Source organism: Narcine bancroftii, chromosome 4 (assembly GCF_036971445.1).
Source record: "Narcine bancroftii isolate sNarBan1 chromosome 4, sNarBan1.hap1, whole genome shotgun sequence".
In the NCBI taxonomy this organism is placed as follows: domain Eukaryota; kingdom Metazoa; phylum Chordata; class Chondrichthyes; order Torpediniformes; family Narcinidae; genus Narcine; species Narcine bancroftii.
This window is the reverse complement of record NC_091472.1, coordinates 127,866,275-127,889,701: the sequence shown is the minus strand read 5'-3', so window position 1 is coordinate 127,889,701 and position 23,427 is coordinate 127,866,275. Positions and strand designations below refer to the sequence as shown.

Sequence of the window (23,427 nt, the reverse complement as noted above, 5' to 3'; positions counted from 1 at the left end):
ATTTTGGTTGAAAATATTTGAATTTAAAAATTCGTTTTGCATTTATTGTTGAAGATTTCTGAACAGTAATTCAAACTGGGAAGAAAAATGTTTAGCTAAGTAGTTTCAGTACTTATCTCTCCCTATCAAATTTGTCTGTATTTCAAGAATATTTTGAGCTTTATAATATTAAAGGATAAATTACTGATGATCTAACTTCATTTCAGACCTCTCTAATCTCTGAGACTGAATGAAATTCAAAGTGATGAAACATCTTAATGCATAAAATTATTAAACCAATTATATTTATTAAGATGAAATTACAGTACCAATATGGAATAATGCTTTGCAGATGATCTCTATTAAATGAAGACAGGTTTATTCTAGATGTTCATGCAAATTGAATTGTTTATTTGATGTTTGTTACTTAGGGCAAGCACATTCTGACTCCTGGCCCAATAACATACACAGAAGAGCAGCTACTACATTTCTTTGGACAGTTACTTGGAATTGCTATCCGAGCAGATGTCCCCCTCCCTCTTGATCTTCTTCCAACATTTTGGAAAACTCTAGTTGGTGAACCACTGGATCCTGAGTGGGATCTGCAGGAGGTAGACATTTTGACATACAACTACATCAAGAAATTTGAGACTGTAAGTAATACCTAAGATTGAACTCTTTTACCCCTCCATACTTTCTTCCTTTTCCTGAATGTTCATACTGTTTGAGAGGCTCATCTTTAGGGTAAACCCGAAAAGCCATGGCTATTTTAGCATCGAGGGATGATTTGGGGCAAGCTTACCATTCATCCTTTGAGCATCCAAGGGTTAGATTTTCAGAGTAGAAGCCACCCTTTTCTTGCACACGTGCTGCCCAAAGTATGCATTAAGCCCTGTGAGGTTGACGTACCTTTGCAATTGATACAAGCTCATTTATTGATGGTTATAATGAGGATTCACTGTTCACATGATTCTTGTATTTTCAGGTTAACGATGAGACAGAACTTGAAGCACTGTGTGCTGAAGTAACATCACATCATTTGACTACAGAGAGCCCTGACTCTCCCAGCAAGCCCAGCTGTAAATTCAGCTATATTACCATGACAGGCGAGGAAGTGGAACTGTGTCCTGGAGGCAGGGATATCACTGTTGCGTGAGTAAATGCTAAGTACAGATTGCCCTTAGAAGATCTAATAATATACCTAATTTAACTTTTTAACCCTGCTGAATTAATTTCTGCCCTTTGCTTGGCACTTTGCGGTATTTCACCCATGGCAGGCTATTTTTTAAAATCAGGTATGTTAGAGCAGTTTGTGTCTTGACAGTCTGCCCTCTGAGCTAAAGTCTAGGTGGACATAAAGTTACAAAACATAGTAAGAATTAAATACATCGTATCAAATGTTACTGTTGAATTTAGTGCCATCAGGCAAGTGGCAATTTTTTCAGAATCTTGAAACATGTTCATATGTCGCATTCAGTGTAGTAAGTCATTGCAGAGAACCTGGTCAGCATGCTCCATTGGTGGAAGTCCCATTGGGAACTCTTACATTAATTATGAGAATTCAGATCCCGATTCAGAAATCCAGATTGAAGTTCCACTGAAAAAGAGGTCAAATATGACACCATTTAGATTCCCATAAATTATTGCTTGATTTTTGTGGGGGAAAATGGTATGAGAGTTATTGCTGGTATTCTAGGCAGTGTTAATTCTTCATTCTGCTTCCCAAAAAATACATAATTATTGCCATATTGCTGTTTTGCTTTTTGTGAGAAATTCTGAAAGACCCAGCCAGGGAACTTTCTGTTTGATCCTCTTTTCAACAATTCTATTGTATTGAATCAGATATTTTAAAATGCCTTGAAAATAAAAAAAATACTGTAGATACCGGAAATCTGAAATAAAAGCCAAAATATACTAGACGTACGCAGCGGTTGTGAAGGAGAAACAATTAATATATCAGATTGGCTCCTTGATATAGAGAGTTCTGATTAAAGACATTGAGCTGAAATGTTAACTTATTTTTATCTTTCTGCAAATGCTGTCGTATCTACCAAGTTCAAGATACTTTGTACTCTAGGACAAAATAAAATGATAGCAGTGCATCATCATTAATAACGTCAAAAACCCCAATGATGTTTGGAAACTTAGTTTATATGAATCTGAGCGAGTTTGTTATTTTAAGAAAAGGAGGGGTTAATTAGAGGAGGAAAAGGTTTGTTTTAAGTATAGTGGATGACTGGATCTCCATTGCTACAATCAAAAAGATAAACAAAAATTGTAGACGCTGAAAACTTGAAATAAAAACAGTAAATTTTAGAAATACCATATATGCTGGTATATAGGATGATCTGAAACTTAAAAAATTCACTGCAATTGCAATCATGCAGTGAATGTTTTTGGGGTCGTCCAATGCACACACCTTGCCGGTGAGTCTCAACACGGCTGCCATCTTCCTGTCGGCTCCGACGCAATCTCGCACATGCCTTGTTAGTCATCAGCGAAGACACTGTGCTCTCCCATGGGGTTCTTTCACCCAGCTCGACTGTCATTGGGTTTGTACAGACTTTAAATGGCCTGTTGCAGGAGCTGACGGTGGTTTATTTTAAAACATGCAAGTAAAATTAAAACCTTCAAATGGTAATTTGTTATTAAAATATTGTAATTTGCTTTTAACTGCATCCTCTGATCAGCTGTACGTGTCAGATTTTGTGGTGGTCGTATACAAAGGGTATTGCTCAAAATCTACATTTTAGGTGGAAATTCTGGGTGTCACCCTATACAAAGTCGTCCTTTACGTTGGCATATATGGCATTCAACTGTGAGGAGAGAAATAAACTTAATGTTTTGGGTCAATAATGCTGCCTGACCTGCAGAATATTTCCAATGGTATTTGTTTTATCTCAGCTTTTATGAATTCATTATCATCTTGCATTCTTTCTTACTTGTACTTTGTATTGCATGCCAATGTTGAGCCATTGGCATAAGATCTATTCCCTGGTGGTGGTCTTTAATTTCAAATGTTTGTTTCATTTTGAACAGTTGGGAAAATAAAAATGCATATGCAGCTGCAATTCGAAATCTAAGGATGGAGGAAATTGAAAACATTCACTGCATGACTGCAGTGCGAGCAGGGCTTGGCTCCATCATTCCCCTACAACTGCTGACAATGCCAACACCCCTGGAGATGGAGCTGAGGACATGTGGCCTGCCCTACATCAACTTGGAGTTTCTGAAGGTATTTGCGATGTCATTTGTTCCTTCTCAATCAAAGAAAGCCGTCTCCACCCACATGTAGCAAGATTTGCCCATCTCACCCTCTGTGACATTTGTACTGCAGTAGAACTTGCAATCTGGCAATGTGGCATTGTTTTAGAGTTTGGAGTGCAACTCCATTCTGCTTCTGGTGATTCTGTGGAAGCCTCCAGTGTGTAATCCGCCATGCCTGAGCTTACTAGTTGGCTGAGAGTGTCACGGTTGCATACTTACACGGGTCTAGAGTAGAGCCATTCACCAGTGGTGATGTAATGTGCATGCGCAAGCTCGTCACTGCTGACGTCGCAGTTGGGGCAATGAGTGTAAAATGCAATGCCCATGCCTGGAACAGGGTGTTTGAATAGTATGGAGTTTACGCGCATAATGAAATGTCGACGCCATTTTTTTGTACTGAAGTGAATGTGTTATTTTAATAGTTTACATGACGTCTATATGGCAGTCACCACAAGTGGTGACTCCATTGATGCACAGCACCTTCTAACTAAAAATGGAAAGGTCCGAAGATAAAACCATTAACAGGAGCAGTCAGCAAGATCAAACTTGGTGTTTCTCCCCCACCCCCCAGCTTTTCATGAACATTGTGCTGACATGGTTTTCGATCCTTGAGGCATGTTTCTCTTCAATAACTGTGATAAATCAGAAGACAGTTCAGTATGCTTGCAACATGGAAGATGTGCTAGTTAATCCAGCAGACAACTTTTCTTACGACATCCCTAAGGCAGCTATTTTGGAGCAAGCGCATCTGTTCCTGGAATCTCACATTGCTGAACTGCTAGGTGGCAACTGCCTCGGCAACAGGAGGCCATCACAGATGCTGAGATGATGGCGCAGGCTGGCTGTAGAAGAGCCTATTGAAGCGGAAGTATAGAAAGATTCCTCTGCTGTTTGCCTCCTTGAATTCAAGGACACCTGGTAAGTGTCTTTTGGGTGACCACCCCCGACAAATTAGCAAGACATGACGGCCTAGTTATGGACACGACCTCTGGAGTGCAGCTAGAGGCATTCGCAGCAGGAGAAAACCGAGCTGGAACAGGCTACAGCACTCAGTCTGCAGGAGAAAACTGAGCTGGAGCAATAGGTGGCATCGCTCAGTGTGCAATTCAAGCAGCAAATGACAGCACTTAGTGCGCAAGTATGGCTTTACCACTGAACAGAATTACCTTTTCTTTTCCAGCCTAGTTCGAATCGTGCAGGTCGGGGATGCAGCAGAAGCAACAGGCAGGGTCTTTGTTGGACGCACCAGAACCCTGGGAAACAGTGAGGCCTGGCAGTCGAGGAAACCATTCTTTCCTCAAGGACCGTCTCTCGGGTACTCAATTTCTTGTTGATTTTGGTGCAGAAATTTCGGTGATTCCTCCAATGCCTCAATAGCACAGACATCCTGTCATATGTTCTGTCTGCCGCAAACTATTCTCATATTCAGATATACTGCAGAGGTTGCTCACGCTGGATTTCAGTCTCAGTAAGACTTTTCGGTAGGTTTTTAGTCGCCAATGTAGCAAATTCCATTATGGGAGTGGATTTTCTGTCACACATTTTCCCTGCTGGTGGACTTGAAGAATGTGGTGGAAGAGAGCTGCATTTGTTGTCCCTTGAAGGTTGTCACCCACTTGAACAGTCTCCGAGGTTTGCTCAAACATTTCCCTTGCTTGGTAATCCCATCATATCGGCATAGTAACACCAAATGTGCAGTGACCCACTACATAGGAACCCATGGTCCTCAGGTTGCAGCATGTGCACGTAGGCTGCCCCTAGATCATCTTAAAATCGCAACAGCTGAGTTTGATCCATATGAAGGAGCTGGGAATAGTTCATAGATCGATAGCTGCTGGGCATCGCCGCTTTATATGGTCCCAAAGAAGTCCCGTGGAATTGGAGGCCATGTGGTGATTACTGGCCCTGAACAATGCCACCACTCCCGATCGATACAACATTCTAAATTTACAGGATTTCTCACCGAGCCTGTACAGCAAATGGGTTATCGCAAAAATAGACCTGGTGCGCGCCTACTATCGGATTCTGGTGGAACCTTCTGATAGTGTCAAGACAGTGATGGTTACTCCTTTCGTCACATTCGAGTTTCTTTGAATGCCATTTGGTTTACAGAATGCTGCTCAAATATTCCAGCAGTTTATGGACCATGACCTCTCCGGCCTTGATTTTGTTTATACCTACATTGATAATATTCTTTCGGTAAGCGCCAATGAAGAGGAACACAAGGACCATCTTATGACACTGTTCCAGTGACTCAGTGAATTTGATTTTGTCATCAATCTGACTAAATGTACTTTTGGTGCCACTGAGCTTACATTTTTAGAACATAAATTTACAAACACCAGCATCTTGCTAGAAGAAACAAAGGTAAGGGAAATTTGAGATTTTCCTACTCCCTTTACATTCAGGGAGGCATGGCGCTTTCTCGGGATGATGAATTTCTATGGCAGTTTCTTACCAAATGTGGCCACATCTTTCTTACCCCTTACCGACCAACTCAAAGGGACAGATAAATCAGCTTCTAAAAGGCCATTGTGCTTGAGTAAAGATGTAGTTCGTACTTTCAACAATGTGAAATTTGCACTTGCAGATGTTATGATGCTTGTACACCAGAAGCCCAACACTTTGCTCTCTCTCACTGATGTCTCCATCAGTGCTGTGGGAGTGGTGTTTGAACAAAAAGTCAGTAGGAGGTTTGTTTTTTTTTAGCCAAGCTGTTGCCTGTGCAGGCAAGATACAGTATGTTTGGGTGAGAACTCCTAGCCATCTACCTCACAATGAAGCACTTGGTCCTTTTACCAATTACACAGACCACCAACAACTTAACATACCTCACAAACAAGTGCGCACCACTCTGCACCATGTGAAGTCTGGCACTTGGATTTCATCCTACAATTTTCCTCTGACATATGGTACATTAGGAGAAGACGAATGAGGTGGATGACACCCTATCCAGGCAAGACATAAAGACCTTACATATGACGACCTCCATTGACTTTATTGCCATGGCTCATGCACAGCAAACTTATCCCGATCTCATCCAGTACTGCTAGATGAACACAGGTCTCCATTTGAAGATTTTATGCCTGAGTGACTCAGGTGAAAAACTAGATTGCGACTTTTCCACAGGTAGACCCAGGCCCTTTGTACCCTCACTCTGCCTGGCGAATTTGTTGGTCTGTGTACTGTGACTGCACTGTATGAACCATCCAATTATGTTGATCGACTACGGGAAAGCATACCATTACTCAGACCAACACCTATGTGACATGCGTCAACTGCAATGTATTTGCCAGATGATTTACAACACTGCACGCATGTTTGTTCAACATGTTGGCCAGCTACTCCAGCCTGTTTACAAAGCCCCTTACGAGGTCATACAAACAAAGGTTCTGTGATCCGGTGGCATAGGAAGGCTGACTCTGTCTCCGTGTGAACCCATTGTATATCAACAATCCACTTTCTTCGTCAATACCAACACCAAAGAAACAGCTGAACCCATGCCAATCAGATTATCCACCGCCTGTCTTGCAGTACCGGACTAAATCGGGCTGGAATGTTAGCCCACCGGACCATAGTGTAGTGGGACAGATCAAGTCAGTTGCCTCCTCACCTGTCTCAGAAGCTGAGGTTGGGTGGGGGAGAGGTGTTGCGGTCATGTACTTATGCGGGCTTCGAGCCGGTCACAACTTATAACACGTTCGGGGTAACCTGCGAGAAATGCACGAGCCAGAAAGGGGAGTTCAAACAGCGTGGAGTTTGCGTGTATGTGTGGAGTCTAGGGATGAAAAAGGAGGTGGTTGTGAAAGGAGTAATAAAATGTCGGTGCCATTTTATTTGTACTGAAGAACGAGTGATTGTGTTCTTCTAATGGTTTATCTAATGTCTTTCTGGCAGTCACTACAAGAGCTCTGCTAAACAATGGCCTTGAATGTTTAAATTTGTTTGTGGAGCCCAATAGATGCTGGAATCTGAAGAAAAATAAATATGAGTTGTTGGAAAACTTGGGTCAGCCAGCATCTGTGGAGGCAAAGAGATGGTCATTGTTTTGCTTTAGATGCTGCTTGCCTGTGGAGTTCTTCCAGCATCTCATTATTCCTCCACATCTGTTGAATACTTTTTCCTCATGTTAATATTGCGTAATTTGTTTCTCAGCAAGCTTTTCCTCCAGTTTACTTTTTGGATGCTTCACAGGCATTTATTTTAGTCTTTTGATTTGATCACGTCATTTGTTGATCCTGAAATTTCTGATAATCCTTGATGCAGAGAGATGAATACCACCTCAGATAATGCTACATGCAGTACATGTTCACAATGATTTTGCAACATAGAGGAGACCATTTGAGTTTGTGCCAGCACTGTGCAAGACCAGCAGGATTGCCTCTATTCATGCAGGTGAATCGCCACCACTATCACCAGGTCAAGTAGGGATTCAGAGTAAATACAGGCATTGCCAACAGTGCCCCATCCCAAAAAAATCCTTCTGAGCCCTCTCCTCCAATGTAGCCTCTGCTTTTTTTCCTTTCAAGAAATCTAAACATTTACCCTCTTGTACATCATTTTGAAGTCATTTCACTATTTTGCCAGTTCATGCATTCCAGACTCTAACTACACCCTGCAAAAAAATTCTCGAGTTCACCATTTACCTCTGCTCCTTCCAATGCCTTTTTTGTGCAGTCATGCTCTAGATCTACAGAGATGAGCTGTGATGTTAATAGGAACTCATTTTACTTTTTCATTCAAGGTTTAAACTTATTTGTCACAAAATACAGAGCATAGGATAACAATGGGAAAAAAAAGATCAATTAGTGCCAAGCAAGGACATGAGAGCACGGTATTGGGGTTCATTCAGTAGATTGATGGCTGCAGGGAAGAAATTGTTTTTAAGCTTTTTGGTGCATGCTTTTACATGAGCCTTCTCCTCAAGGGAGGAGGGAAAAGGGAGTGTGTCTGTGGTGCAATGATTCCTTCAACATGTTGGCTGCCTTTTCTCAGCAGCAGGAGATGTAGATGGAGACCATGGAGGGAAGTGAAGTTTGTGTAGGTTCTGAGTGCATGTTCTAAATTTTGTAGCTTCTGATCTTGAGCAGAGCAGCTCCCATACTTTGCTGTACTCCATCTAGGAAGAATGTTTCCACTGGTGCCCCTGTGGAAGTTGTTGAGGAACATGGGGGACATGCCAAGTTTCTTTAGTCTTCTAAGAAAATAGATGCGCTCGTGCCCTTTCTTAACTTCAGTGTCAAAGTTTGCCTGAGGACAGGTCATTGGAGATGTATATTTCGAAGAATAATCTATTCTTCTGTCTTTCGTGCCACTAAAGTAATTAATCTAGTGATCAAATTGGGGAATAAGCAAATGTAGAATCTTCATTGCCATAAACTTTTGAATGAACTTGCTAACTTGAACATTTGTTTTCTGGATCTTGGCATTCCAAACTTCACGTGTATTTGCCTCTCTTCCTTAGCTCTTCATCAAATAGAAGGTAAAGTGATGTTGGCAGAATTTAAAAAGCAATAACACTATGCTGGAGAAAGGCAGTGGACAATTTATAGCAAAGATAATATAATAATACAAATGTCTAACAAATGATACTTTGTCAAGGTACCTTGATGAAGGGTTCAAGCCCAAAACATTGGTTATGTATCTTCTTTCTTTGGCTTGGCTTCACGGACGAAGATTTATGGAGGGGTAAATGTCCACGTCAGCTGCAGGCTCGTTTGTGGCTGACAGGTCCGATGCGGGACAGGCAGACACGGTTGCAGCGGAAAATTGGTTGGTTGGGTGTTGGGTTTTTCCTCCTTTGTCTTTTGTCAGTGAGGTGGGCTCTGCGGTCTTCTTCAAAGGAGGTTGCTGCCCGCCGAACTGTGAGGCGCCAAGATGCACGGTTTGAGGTGATATCAGCCCACTGGCAGTGGTCAATGTGGCAGGCACCAAGAGATTTCTTTAAGCAGTCCTTGTACCTCTTCTTTGGTGCACCTCCGACACGATGGCCAGTGGAGAGCTCGCCATATAACACGATCTTGGGGAGGCAATGGTCCTCCATTCTGGAGACGTGACCTACCCAGCGCAGTTGGATCTTCAACAGCGTGGATTCAATGCTGTCGGCCTCAGCCATCTCGAGTACTTCAATGTTAGGGATGAAGTCGCTCCAATTAATGTTGAGGATGGAGCGGAGACAACGTTGGTGGAAGCGTTCTAGGAGCCATAGGTGATGCCGGTAGAGGACCCATGATTCGGAGCCGAACAGGAGTGTGGGTATGACAACGGCTCTGTATACGCTTATCTTTGTGAGGTTTTTCAGTTGGTTGTTTTTCCAGATTCTTTTGTGTAGTCTTCCAAAGGCGCTATTTGCTTGGCGAGTCTGTTGTCTATCTCGTTGTCGATCCTTGCATCCGATGAAATGGTGCAGCCGAGATAGGTAAACTGGTTGACCGTTTTGAGTTTTGTGTGCCCGATGGAGATGTGGGGGGGCTGGTAGTCATGGTGGGGAGCTGGCTGATGGAGGACCTCAGTTTTCTTCAGGCTGACTTCCAGGCCAAACATTTTGGCAGTTTCCGCAGAACAGGACGTCAAGCACTGAAGAGCTGGCTCTGAATGGGCAACTAAAGCGGCATCGTCTGCAAAGAGTAGTTCACGGACAAGTTGCTCTTGTGTCTTGGTGTGAGCTTTCAGGCGCCTCAGATGAAGAGACTGCCATCCGTGCGGTACCGGATGTAAACAGCGTCTTCATTGTTGAGGTCTTTCATGGCTTTGCTGCATAATATTCGTTGTTTGACCTAATGAGTTACCCCACCATTGTGTTTTTACTTCAATCACTGTGACTGCAGACTTTTCATGTTTTACTGATGGCAAAGCTTGATAGCTCTCAACCAACTGATCTCAATGAACAAATATTTGTTCTGAGGTTTCCTTCTGGCTTTTCAATAGTCAAATGCCAAGCCACTGCTAACATTTACAACAGTTGAAAATGTCTTATAATATAGTTTTTTTAAAAATGAAATATTTGGAATTTAAAGCACATTACCCATTAAGTACAAAGTGCAAGTCCAAACCCCTGGGGAGAAAGTGCCTTGCAGATGCTAAAGTATTTCTATTTTTATTTTCTTTGGGACTATTTATTTTTTGGCCACCATAAATTGCCCTGTTTGAGAGACTGGATGATGATTGTTAATTTATCTGTTCCTTTTATTTTTTTCTCTTCCACTTCCCAGGCACATACCATGTACCAAGTGGGTCTGATGGAGACTGATCAGCATATTGAATTCTTCTGGACAGCCCTGGAAATGTTTACACAGGAGGAACTCTGCAAGTTCGTCAAGTTTGCTTGTAACCAGGAACGAATACCTTTTACTTGTCCGTGTAAAGATGGAGGTCCAGATACTGCCCATGTTCCACCATATCCTATGAAGATTGCTCCTCCTGATGGAGCTGCAGGTAATCTGAAGGATTCTATATATCATTCTGATGAGAGCTTGACGAATTTTGCAATGTTAGTTGCTTATGAATTGGAAACCTTCCATTTTAGGAATGGGTAGCACAAGATCTAAGATGATAATGATGAGTTTATTATCATATACATTGTACAATGTACATCTGCACCAAAATTCTTGCTGCAGCCTAACAGGTACTTTGTTTAACAGAAACTGCAAATTATATATTTTGAATTAAAGAGACAATCAATGTTAAAGATAGATAATTAATAAATATTCTGTTATCCTAGTACAAAAACAATGCAATAGTGGAGTCACTTTTGTGGTGTTGGATTGCGATTAAATGGTTTAGATGTGGGTAAACAAATATTAAACTTGTTTGGTGATCAGTGATCTGTAAGTCCAATTCACCTATTGGATTTACAATGTCAGAGAATTACAGGTATAACTAAAAATAAGCAAGAATGAGTTTTAAATATTCCTGCACGCGTAATGTTCAGGAAAGAAAGTTAAAGGTGATTGGAGCAATGATTAAACAAGACTATTGCAGATACTAAAGTGAGTATTTCCTAAAATGATTAAAGAAGTTAAAAAAAATTAGAAATGAAGTTATATCTCTATTTTGTAGATTAGCACAGTCGGATGAGACAAGAGGAGCAAATTGCAGGGAATTATGGTGATGTTCATAAAAACAGATGGCAGTGATAACTGGGGCTTCTAATCATCCAAATATAACTGAGCTAACAACTAGATGAGGGACAAAGACAGGAAAGAATTTTAGACAAGTTTGAAAAATCTTCTCTTGACACTAAGGAACTGACCCAATGAGGAGAATGGCATTGATGGACTTGGTTCTGAGAAAGGAGTGAACGATCAGTGTCTGGAATATCATACCTACCATGGTGAGATAACCAAAGGAGCTGACAGAGATAATTGTGAAGACAGATTTGTCTGTCATATTCAAAGATGAACTGGGAAAATGTTTAATAGGAATGATTTTACAAGTATATGGGGAAATGGCAGGAGAGTTGTCCAGCTGGATTGATCTTACATTGAACTGGGAAAGGTGGTACAGCTGCCTCTAGTGTAGTAAATTGTTAAGAGTATACCAGTTTTAGCTCTTGTTCGCGTCCAGGGATTGCTTATTTTAGACCAGAACTTGAAAATTGTTGAACAGAGGAAAAGATGTTTCCCACCCCTAACAAAGAAGCTGAAAAAATTATAATCTACCTTCTAGCAATAGGTTTCAGGGATACTTTGTTAGCAGAAGACTGGCTATTCACTTTACAAGCTGTATGTCGTAAACGAACCAAAAAGGAGATTTGAGAAGAAAATGCATTCTTATAAGAATCATGCATGGGGATTTCACCATTAGCTAGACCTAAATCTGTGCCATCAAAGGCTCAGCAAATAACCCCTGAATCCATCAAGATGCCAGAATTAACCAACGGCACTTCTAGCTCGGAGAGAAACTTACCAACATACTTTGAGGGGTCTTCTAGACTTGCATATTGCTGACTGTAGAATCATACACAAGAATGAAATGACTCCACGATCAGCAAGACATTGGTGAAAATCAATCTGTACATTGTGTAAAGGTCTCCACTAGTGACCTAGCTATGGTTCTCAACCTTTTTCTTTCCACTCACATACCATTTTAAGTATTCCCTATGCCATAGGTGCTCTGTGATTATTAAGGGATTGCTTAAGGTGGTATGTGGGTGGAAAGAAAAAGTTTGAAAACCACTCTTTTAATCATACCTAATTGACTCGTTATGTGCACGGTTTCATAACTCCAGAGGAAATGGGCCAATGACAATTTTTCTCGAGCAAAATATTTCAGTAACAATTGGGTCTAGAGCAGTGATTCTCAACCTTACCTTTCCACTGACATACTACCTTAAGCAATCCCGTACTAATCACAGAGTACTTATAGCATAGGGATTACTTAAAGTGACATGTGAATGGAAAGAAAAAGGTTGAGAACCTAAACACATGAATTCATAACTCACCTTGGCAAATGGGACATTTACGTTCTTTGAGCAAATACTGGGAGTCAAAGTTGCCCAGCATAGAAACAGGCCATTCAGCTTTACGCTCAGAGATATTGATGATTCCATTACAGACTGTAATGCACACTCTCCACCATACCTCTGTAGAAATTTGCCAGTGTTTCTGATATCATACCAAACCTCCACAAACTCCTGAGGAAGTAGAGGCACTGACGCCATTGATCCAGGGAAAAATCCTCTGAGATAAGAACTTAAATTTGCTCACCCTCTCCACCTCTAATTCCCCCAATGATCACTGGCTTTCCTGAAATAAACAATCAACTCCTTATTTTTGGTGACACTGAGTGCAAAGTTGGTGGTGGGGCACCATTCAGCCAAGTTTTCAGTCTCCCTCCTGTATGCTGACTCATCCCTTTCCTTTATACAACCCACTACTATGGTATCGTTGGCAAATTTGTAGATGGTGTTATTCACGTACTGAGCCACACAAAGATGTAAAGTGAGTAGAGCAGGGACCAAAGAATGCAGCTCTGTTGTACTCTGGTACTGATGGAGATTGTGGAGAAGTTCCTACCCATCTTCACTGATTGTGGTCTGGAAATCTATGATCCAATTACAGAGTTGGGTGTATAACATGTTAACAGGAAATTTGGTTGGCAGTGACCCGTGTAACTTGTCTGTTTTTGTTTTTCTTGTGCACATTGATGCTTAGGTTCTCCGGATTCTCGATACATTCGGGTGGAAACCTGTATGTTTATGATCAAACTTCCTCAGTATTCTTCACTCGATATAATGCTAGAAAAGCTCCGTTATGCCATCCACTACCGAGAAGACCCTCTCAGCGGCTGAACAGATCGCATCTAGTGTGCCCAAATCCTTTTACAACACATGGTGATGCCCAAGATCTCCTTAACCTTGCTTTTAAGAAAGAAAAGGAATTGGGGTGGAAGTACAAATGGATTCCAAGCTGTGGTCAGCAGTTCATCCTGAACATACGAGCAAAATGCTTCCACACTGATGCAAACTTTCTTTTTGTAAATTTCCATTTCTATTGATGGACTAAAAATGGTGTGTTGCTGTCTTGTTAAGCAGCTATTCCAAGAGTGTATGGTGCTTTCACCACAACAGTAGTGTATGTTACCATAACTTTAAAATGCACGTGCTCAGACAGGATCTTAGTTGATTGCAGGATAATTGTTTTATACTCGTGATCTTAACTTTGGAGCAGAATTTTATTCTTTGTCATTTTGGGGGAAAAAGTTATCACTTTTCATTGTGTAAAGTACACAAGATGTCCACGTTCATATAGTTTGGCTTCAAAACTGTCAAATGAATCTAATGCACAGTAGTGAACTAGAGAATTGGAATGCTCCAATGTTAATACGTTGTGATCAGTGTACAGGAAGGCTTACCTCTACCTACCTGCAATGAAACATTTTAGTTCTGAGTGGATATGTATGAATCATGTGATCCTGGTTGCTTTGCCTTTTCTTCTTCCCATCATCCAAATTCAGTGTGTACTACTTGTCTATTGGATCAGCACATGACCAAACTTTATCTCTCAACTATCTTGTCTCATTTTGCTGCATTCTCTCACTAAAAGTATCTATGGGTGCAAACATTTATTTATTGCTACGTTACCCATTTTCAATTGTCTTAATGTAGCCTGAAGTGGAACTAAGAACCTTGAATTAGAGCTGGGTTAGAAGAATTTATTGGATGCTTATTTTCTCCTTATGAACAGCCTGACCTGGATCAAGTCAGCAGAACAAGGTTTGGAGTAGAAAAAATGTAATTTTGTATCGAGCGGTTGGTTATTGTGCTACAATTGGTGGATTCCGTTCACCAGCTATGTATATCTCTTTCTTTTCAATTATATACCCTCATTAGCTGAATAGAAAAGCATACTGTTGCCTCCTGGGGCTCTGTCACATTAACAGACACCCAAGCTTTGTGGGACCTAGGATTTTGTTTTCACCCCTCTTTGGCATTGTTGAAGCGGCCTTGCATCACAGCGGATTGCAGCATGCATTGTAAACCTTAAATTATGTCTAGTTGCTTTGTTAACTTTGAATTTTTTTGTTTAAGCCATACCCCAGGCAGCAGCACGAACTCCGATTAACGATAACTGTAGCTCTGCTTTGAAAATACCGTGAGCTGCATACAGTCCAGTACACACATTTCCAATCTTCAATTTTATCCTGATTCACTACAACTCAATAAGGCTCCAAGTTTTATTTTGTGGCCATTTTGAAATAATGTTTTATACTGTTTAATAATTATGCATGAAAGTTTAAGAACCCATTGAGCAGTAGCTTGGTTTACTGTATTGCAAATGTTACCTTAGGTTCCAGTTGTTGTAGGATACATTGCACTGGTCTTGTTGTTCATCATTCCCAATACTTTCATTCTCTTAATTTGCAGATTAGTTATATTTGCAGTTTGGAAAGGAGTTTTTTTTTGGGGGGGGGGGCAGAGGGGAAGATAGAAAACACATCAGCTGGAACTAGAAGAATCAGAAAAGGTATGTCATCTGCAAAGACCAAGAATTAAAGATGATGGTAACCAGGCTTGAAAGATACACCCCTCTGAATTTCTAATAATTTACTGCTGACCTTGAAAGAAGAGATGGTGTTATTAAATACACAAGGAGAATGGATTCTATGGAGGTCATAATTTTGGTTCTGGATTAGAATACTTTGAATTTCTAAATGTTTTCTCAGATTAGAGATGGTCCTATATGTTAACATTGAATTTGGCGGTGTGATGCATGTGAGAGCGACGGCTAATTAAATTTCATTTTTATAATCTGAGAAATGTAACTTTTTTCTACCCCAAATGCTATGGTTTTAAATCCATGGCTGCTTGATACAGTATTGATTTTGCATTAATAGTCTTATTGAACATCACAAATTGACCCCAGTCGTCAGACCTTGGGGTTGACTAGCAAAATGAGACCTGGAAAGTAGACCATGACCTAGCGCAGCCTTTTTTAAAGGTGGTATGAGTTATGAGAAAAGTTTTTGTGTAACCTTACATGCATTATTTTAAATCTAAATCTATCCTGGCTCATAGACCTAACATTCCTTGTTATAGTTGGCTCACCCTATTTTGTTTATATAAAAATTGAACTCTGAAAATGGGGTTGATAGACATGTTTTGATGCAATACTTACAAACCTGTTACATTTATAAAAGGTTGTTTATAAAATTTGAAGTAAAACTACCTTTAAAACAATTCTGGATTTAATAAAAAAACACTTCTATGGAATTAGGATGGAAATCACACAAGTTGTTGGTAGTAGCCATCAAGCACTGGGGCAAGAGAGGAAGATCTCTCATGGGTTGTGAATGTGCAAATGTTGCTGAATTTTATTTCAGCTCTTTGAAGTGCAGGATGTTCATAAATGAGAATATGCAGCCTTCTGGATTCATAGTGTAATGTAATTTATAATAGGATGTAAAGTGCATATCATCTTGCTGTGCAATGGTCAGATGGCCTGCAAGTATAGAAGAGGGCCTTGTTTAATAGCTGAGTGAATGAAGGTTTTGTGTAATTATAGTTGTTTGGCAAAGTGTAGAGATCCACCACAAGTGTTGGCGCTTAGCTTGAGTGTTTTTATAGCAAATTATACACAGTACAAATTCTGGCACTAGATTACTGTGAAATGCAGAGTATCCACCAGACTGGTTGATGAATGTCAACTATAAAACAAAAATTGAACTGATTGGGCAATCAAATTGTTTTGGTTACCAGTACTGTGCTTTAAGACTTGCACCCCTACCCTAAATGAAATGATATTAAAGACATTTGATAGGCTCGATGAAGTAAAAATGGAATTCTTCCTGCAAAATATTAGGAGATTACTCATTCCTATCTTTTGTTTTCTACTTTCATGGAGTTCAAGCAACAGCTATATATTTTACTGTTGCTTGAACACTCATTGCCCTTGGTTTTAAACAAAATACTCTCACTTGTGTGGGTCTGGCTCGTTATCCCTACCCTGTTAGAGTGATGTGCTGGCTGTGGTAATAATCTGCTGCTACAACTGCTCCATTTTACTGAGAGCATCCAGATAAAGTTTAATTTTTAAGGACATATCAACATACAGGTGTTAATGTGCTCTGTACAGTCTTTGATGTATATTTATTGCAATTATTTATGAATGCATCTTAAAATCATCTGCAATGTTGATCTTGTCTACAGTGGTACTTAAAGCAGTGATGTATGAATGAAAATTACATTCATATTAAAAAGCTGAAACAGATTTTGTTCTGAAGTGTCATGCAAGGAAAGGTTTAAGTGATTAGTGTTAATAAAAAGGAGTGCATGTGGGGAAATCTAACATGGTCAGTACATACATTTGTTTCATGGAAAAGGAAACTAACAGTAGGTCCATAACATGTGTTAAAGAAAATGGAGTTCCTTGGTTCTAAGGTATTTTTGGAAACATTTTGAATGGCAAGAGTCAGAGAGGCTTGGACACACTGTGAGGGGGAAAGTCAAGTCTCAAGGTTAGAAAAATATATTTATAGCTGCACTGTTATGACCAAATTTTCACTAGCATTAAATTAGAGATTCTGTAGACTGTGAAGCAAAAAAAATCACTTAATTGTACATTTTCATCCAACAAATTTCACCAAAGCAAGTCTCAGCACAACCATTTATTATACTGTAAATAAATACATTTACAGTTGTCTAAATTAAAAGTACTGTTGATTAAAAAACTACAATAGCATGAGAATCTCTATTTAAAGGATAGTTTGTTTTTAAGCTCAGTCCACACTGCAGTGAGATTGTGCACTGTTCTGCCAAATATACCTACACTAAGGTAAAAGAGTATGTTTCAGGTTTTAAAGCAGCAATTGGGAGGGATAAATGTTAGTGGTAAAGATCAAAGTGCTGGTGAAGTTCAAAAAAATCTGCCATGAGGTAATTTAACAATGACAAAGTTCTCAAGACTCTTTCAAACAGTGCAGCAATCAGCCTTGTGAATTCCTCTACCCTCAATTCAGGAATCATTGGTATGTGTATTCTATTTCATTCCACATACACAGCTTGGTTTATCATCCCAACTAATAGTTCCTTAATCTTAAAATATTCAGGAAATTAAAAATCTGCACTAAGATCTTCCCTTCCAATTAGTTGAACTCTTTTGGAGAATTCACTATTTCAAAATTCCACATCATAACATGGATAATCTTTCATTCTACCTATGGAATTTTTAAAAAAACAGGGAGGGGGGAGAAAAAAGATTTTTGTACAGCATATTGCTTTCACAAATGAATCTATGGATATAAAAAAGTTGCTTCATGAACTGGTAGGCACAAGAAGTAATAGTGTGAGGTACATCTCTTCAGGAAGGCAAAATAAACTACAATTGTTGTTCTATGTATTTATGGCAACCTGTGAGACAAAAAAAAAATCACTGCCAGGTGGTGGTGAGAATAGCATAAATTGGCAGTCTGGAGGACACAATTGACCAGTCTGACTATAACAAGATTATAGTCTATTTAAAAGCAACAACAATTTTGACCGACTTTCCGTGATATAAACATGGTCAAGCAGGAGGTGGCAAAGTGGAAGCATGTGATATCTAGCTTGGGCTACACCTTGCATTTTGAAGTGAGTACATAGTTTTAAGCATGTATTTTGGAAATTAGGAATTAACATTTAACCACTGGATTATATACAAAGTTTTAAAATTCCTTCAATTTTCCCATTATGGAATAAATAGGAAGACCAAATTCCAAAGCAAAGCTTCCACTTCTAATGACCGAATCAAATCATCTCCTAGTTCAATACAAAAAGAGCTTACAAATCTCTCTCCTGCTCATTCCAAGAATGGTTACCAGTCACTTACATGGAATTATTGTTGGGGAAAGCAAAAGGAATGTCCTGAAAAAACAAAATGGTAAACTAAATAATTTAGCAGGTTGTAGCAGACACATGCTTACACTATATTCAAAGCAGCAGTTCTACAGTACAACCACAAACTTGTTACAAGTCATCCATTTCTACTGATAAAATCTAAACTTTCAATGTTAAAATTATGCGTGCCCATTGGACTTCATTTTTTTTAAAACTTCAAATGGCAAGTATATTTCCAGCACAGATGAGGATAAAATTCAGATCTTAAAATTTTCTCCTTCCTCAACCCCATCCAAACCTGCAAATAACTAGGATGAACTTGGTTAACTCACTTTCTTTCTCTACCCCTACATTTCCCAATCAGCACCTCTGTTATGCCTGCTTTTTTCCCCCACTTTTAGAAATTTTGAAACTTATTTGCTATCACTTAAAATACTAACCTTTAGGTCTTCCATTACTCTTATTCTACCCCACACACCCCTCAATCTATCCTGCAAGAATACATTTTCAACGTAATTATCAGTTCCCAGGCCAAGCAAGACTAAAGAGGAAGTAGTGGATTGTGTAGATTTGCTTTTAACCATCTAATTGCTACTATTAAACTTTCAAATACATCAGTTCCTTCCAGCAATAACAGCCATAATAGAAAGTTCCAAATTCTAACCCCCAATCATTTTCTAAATAATTTCAAAATGTTTAAAATGTATTTCTAAGTTACCCCATGTTTTTTTTTAAAATGCAACCTGTGCAAGCTTAATTCCAAAACAACTGGCATTTTAGAAACATGACTGCTGGATCTACAAATTTCACAAAGCTTCTACATTACAATATTAAGGGTTTTTTGATAAATCTGTGGTGATCAATGCATAGTATGAAAATGGCTGTAGCTTTGAATAAATGTTGACGAGATGCAATGCAGAACAGATTGCAAAGTCTGCAGAAATCGAGCACAATTCACAAAAGATAAAAGCAGAGCGTGAAAAAAATGACATTGCAAAGAGGATTAAATACACGCTCTTCCCAAAATAGTCAACTATCATATAATTGCATGCACATGAATCCAAAAAAGCAGGATCTTGGGATGTTCCTGATTGTTGAACTTTTCACTAGTCCTTTTTTTATTGTTTTGATCACTTAAAACCACATCCATGGAATAATTGTCAAAATGGAAAGGTGTGCCAAATAAGCAGTAGAGATTTTCTTCCCCAAACTGAGGCTCACTGACACAAGAGCATTCAGTGCACAGAAATAAGTCGGCAAGTTACAGCATTCTAGACTTGTTCACTAATGTCGGATAATAGTTATTCCCACTTCTTCAGACCCTTCTTTTCCCATTCAATGTCTTCCACTCCATCACAGACTTTCCCAGTTCCTCTACATCCGACTAACTTGTTTTATTGCTAGCCTTGCAGTTCTAACCTGATATACTCCCTCCATGGATGTTACATTTCCAGCACTTTCCATTTTAACCTACATTTGTATGGCTCAACAGTGAGCTCACAAAAACATGTCATGTTGCACACAAAAAAAATCAATGAAAACCCAGTTAAAGGAGATAAAACAATCAGATAAATATTTTCATTGCATAGGAAGGAAAGAAAAGTCCTGAGTAAAGGATTAATGATAATTTAGAAGTAGGATAGCATTGAAATGTAGAGTTGTCCAATTGTGTTACTCCTCTTCTTTTCCAGCATTTTCTGGCCTAGTTTTCGGTAAATTCTGCTGCAATGAAGAAAGAAACATCCTGAGTTTTGATGCAAGGTTATCAAATCAATATGTCCTCCTCCACAAACTCTGCCTGACCTACTGAACATTTCCAGCATGGTCTGCTTTTTAATTCCAGATTTCCACAATCCAAACATCTTTGCTTTAAACACACTGAATAGAAGTACAAGAAATTCATCATGCAAGAGGTCATTTGACCTACAATGTCTGTCAAAAGAGAGCTACCCAGCCTGACCACAGCTTTCCAGCACAATGGGTGTAACCCTGCAGGTCACAACTCTTCACGTGCATATCCAAGTTTCAGGCAGTGAGAACCAAACCCCTACCACTCTCAAAATGAACAAGTTTTTCTTTCTCCTCTAAGTCCTGTTTTTTAAAAAAATTTCTTATGCCAAGAGAAACAACTTTCCCTATTTATTGTAACGAAGCCCTACCATCCACCTAAATTAATTATCGCCTCAATAGTCTGATCTTATTCAATCTTCTCTCCTTGACACAATTTTGGATCCTGGTAATGTCCTCCTAAATTTCTTCTGAAGTTATATCATTACTGTAATTTGGAGACCAGAACTGTATGTAATAAGCAGCTGAGTGCTCATTGGCATTTAACACGTTCTCTTTTTTTTCCTTTCTTTCTCTCTGTCATTCTGTCTCTCGCCGCATTTAACACATTCTCCAAAAAGATTGCAATGTTCTCAGACAACTTTGGCATTTCTAGGATTTGTTGGTGCCCAATTCCTCTATGGATTAAGATTGTGATTTGAAATGCAGAAAATAAGTCATTTTTTTTAAAACTGCTGTCAATAGTATTAAATTTAATTTTAACTATATTTTATATCCAACTTTAATTAGAAATGTAAATATTTCTTGCCTTAATTCCTGGAACTCTGCTCCTGGAAGCAGGAAGAATTGCATTCCTTGAAATCCTAGATCCTTCTGTTGTCATACTGAAAGATAAACAAAGGCCTTACACAGAGACACCAAGAGTAAGAGCATGGAATAGGGATTTCAGCCAAACTTGTCCATGCCAATCAAGTTATCATTTGGTTCATCTGCTTCAACTCTATTCATACATCTGCCCAAATGTCTTTGGACTGTCACAATTGTTTCCACTTCTATAGCTTCCTGTGGTAGCTTGTTCCAGATGCGGTCCATCACCTGCAAGTCTTTAGACCCCTCTTAAATCTCAAGAATTTATTGTCATGAACAACTCACAAAATTCAGTCTTTTGTGGCACTAATCTTAGGACAAACATTCATATACAAGTACTCCTTGACTTGAGGGCTATACGACTTGTGTCCATCGCACATACAATCAATTTTTTTTTAAATCTAAGAAAAATACAATGTAAACCGTGCAAATGTTATATTTAACAAACTATAGCAGGAATATAGGCATGCAAGAGCCAAAATGTGCGTACTTGATAGTTGGCATCCAGGGACCCATAGGCTGGGCGCGACCATCTTAATTCCTATGCGTGTGCGCGGTGGATTCATGTATAGGAGCTTGATTGGCGGATGAGTGAGAGTTAAGGGTGCAAATTCACCATCATCAGGGCACTTAACTCTCATGCACGTGCCAACAGAAGACTCACACATCCGAGCAGGAATCAAGATGGTTGCGCCCAGCTGATGGATCCCAGGATGCCGACTAACAAGTACACACATTTTGACTCTTACATGCCCTTTATCCCTGTAATAGATTGTCAAATACAACATTTGATTGAAAATGTTTAAGACTTCAGTTCTCTACACACATGGGCAAAATTCTGACTTGCATCCATTTCGAGATACAACCGATCTTTCAGTCCCAATTACAGTGGCAAGTCGAGAAATGCCTGTACACCACCTTACACAATATTTTTTTTTAAATAGTGCACAAAAAAACTCAGTGTCTTTGGGTTATTCAGGAATTTGATGGCAGCAGGGAAGAAGCTGTCCCTGTGCTGCTGAGTGCCCGTCTTTAGGCTCCTGTACCTTTTTCCCCTATGGTAGCAGAGTGAAGAGGGCATGGCCTGGGTAGAGGGGGAGGTTTTTGAGGATAGAGGCTGCTCTTTTTAAGATGCCGCCTCTTATAGATGTCCTCGATGGAGTGGCATGGTGTCTGTGATGTAGCAGGCTGAGTTAACTCTTTGGAGTTTATTCTTGTCCTGAGAGTTGACGCCTCCATATCAGGCAGTAACGCAACCAGCCAGAATGGTCTCAGTGATACTCCTGTAGAAGTCGGAGAGTCTTTGGTAACATGACAAATCTCAAACACCTCACAAAGTATAGCCACTGGCGAGCCTTCTTCATGATTGCATCAACATGGAGATCTTGACACCCAGGAATTTGAATTGACCCTTTCCACTACTGAGCCCTCAATGAGGACTGGGTCATTTTTCCCGACTTCCTCCTGAAGTCCACAATCACGTCTAAGTCTACTTTCAATGTGCCTTCTACAGTTGTATTATGACATGCCAATTTTTGTGTTCAATAGTTAATGAAATCAAGCAAGCATGTCATCTTCACCTCCCTGCCTACCCGATATTTTCAGACAAATGTGCGTCTGTACTCCTAGGACTCTCTTCCACAAAAGTGTGCACAAAATTGTTCCCAGTAACAATTCTGCTCATCCAGCAAGATTAGAATCAGAGGGCACTGCAAAGTTTTTTTTTAATCATGTGATCACACCTCGACATAAAATTACAATTGCTCAATCCTTTTACTACATTGTGTAAGTTCTAAAATTTGAACATTTAGAATCTAAATGTTCAAGTTCTATCATCTCAAAATTTCCACATAGGATACAAAAGTAAATTTATTAATATCCATTGGAATGATCTACCTACATATTTCCATATCTCCATATACTTATTAATCAAGGTTAGATTCAAATTTGGGCTACAGAGATGAAAGAACATGAGCCTAAACACAATCACACAGCATATTCATTTATCCACAATCTTCTCAACTATTAGGAACCTGAACACATTTTTTTTTACACTTGTGTGAAAATGAACTTGAATGCTTGCTATGTGATAGCCATTTACTCCTTAGGGTTGAGGGCAATCAATATAATTTTTTATGGGTGTTATCAATGTTGACACAATTTCACACTGACAAGCATCACAGAATCAGATCATGTCCTCAGTTAATCAGGAC

The 23,427-nt window shown here is 39.5% G+C and overlaps 2 protein-coding genes across 15 annotated transcripts in view; one reads left to right on the top strand and one right to left on the bottom strand.

Moving 5' to 3' along the window:
• The window catches only part of LOC138761137 (probable E3 ubiquitin-protein ligase HECTD4), a 322,279-nt gene extending 305,251 nt beyond the window's left edge, over positions 1 to 17,028 (top strand). For 8 of the 9 annotated variants that reach the window (XM_069932802.1, XM_069932800.1, XM_069932806.1 and 5 more), the window contains exons 72-76: positions 411 to 632; positions 965 to 1,131; positions 3,019 to 3,214; positions 10,458 to 10,680; positions 13,401 to 17,028. In XM_069932802.1, coding sequence (XP_069788903.1) covers positions 411 to 632; positions 965 to 1,131; positions 3,019 to 3,214; positions 10,458 to 10,680; positions 13,401 to 13,537 — 945 coding nt within the window. In that variant the 3' untranslated portion in view covers positions 13,538 to 17,028. Of the gene's footprint in view, positions 1 to 410; positions 633 to 964; positions 1,132 to 3,018; positions 3,215 to 4,426; positions 4,562 to 10,457; positions 10,681 to 13,400 lie in introns of those variants that run through there. The other variant, XM_069932805.1, reaches the window with a different exon arrangement.
• A 309-nt stretch (positions 17,029 to 17,337) lies between these two features.
• The window catches only part of LOC138761141 (TRAF-type zinc finger domain-containing protein 1-like), a 36,914-nt gene continuing 30,824 nt past the window's right edge, over positions 17,338 to 23,427 (bottom strand). For 5 of the 6 annotated variants that reach the window (XM_069932816.1, XM_069932815.1, XM_069932820.1 and 2 more), the window contains 2 exons: positions 21,156 to 21,231; positions 17,338 to 20,281 (listed from right to left, as the gene is read on the bottom strand). In XM_069932816.1, the coding sequence (XP_069788917.1) occupies positions 20,231 to 20,281; positions 21,156 to 21,231 (127 nt within the window). In that variant the 3' untranslated portion in view covers positions 17,338 to 20,230. The remainder of the gene's footprint in view (positions 20,282 to 21,155; positions 21,232 to 23,427) is intronic. The other variant, XM_069932819.1, reaches the window with a different exon arrangement.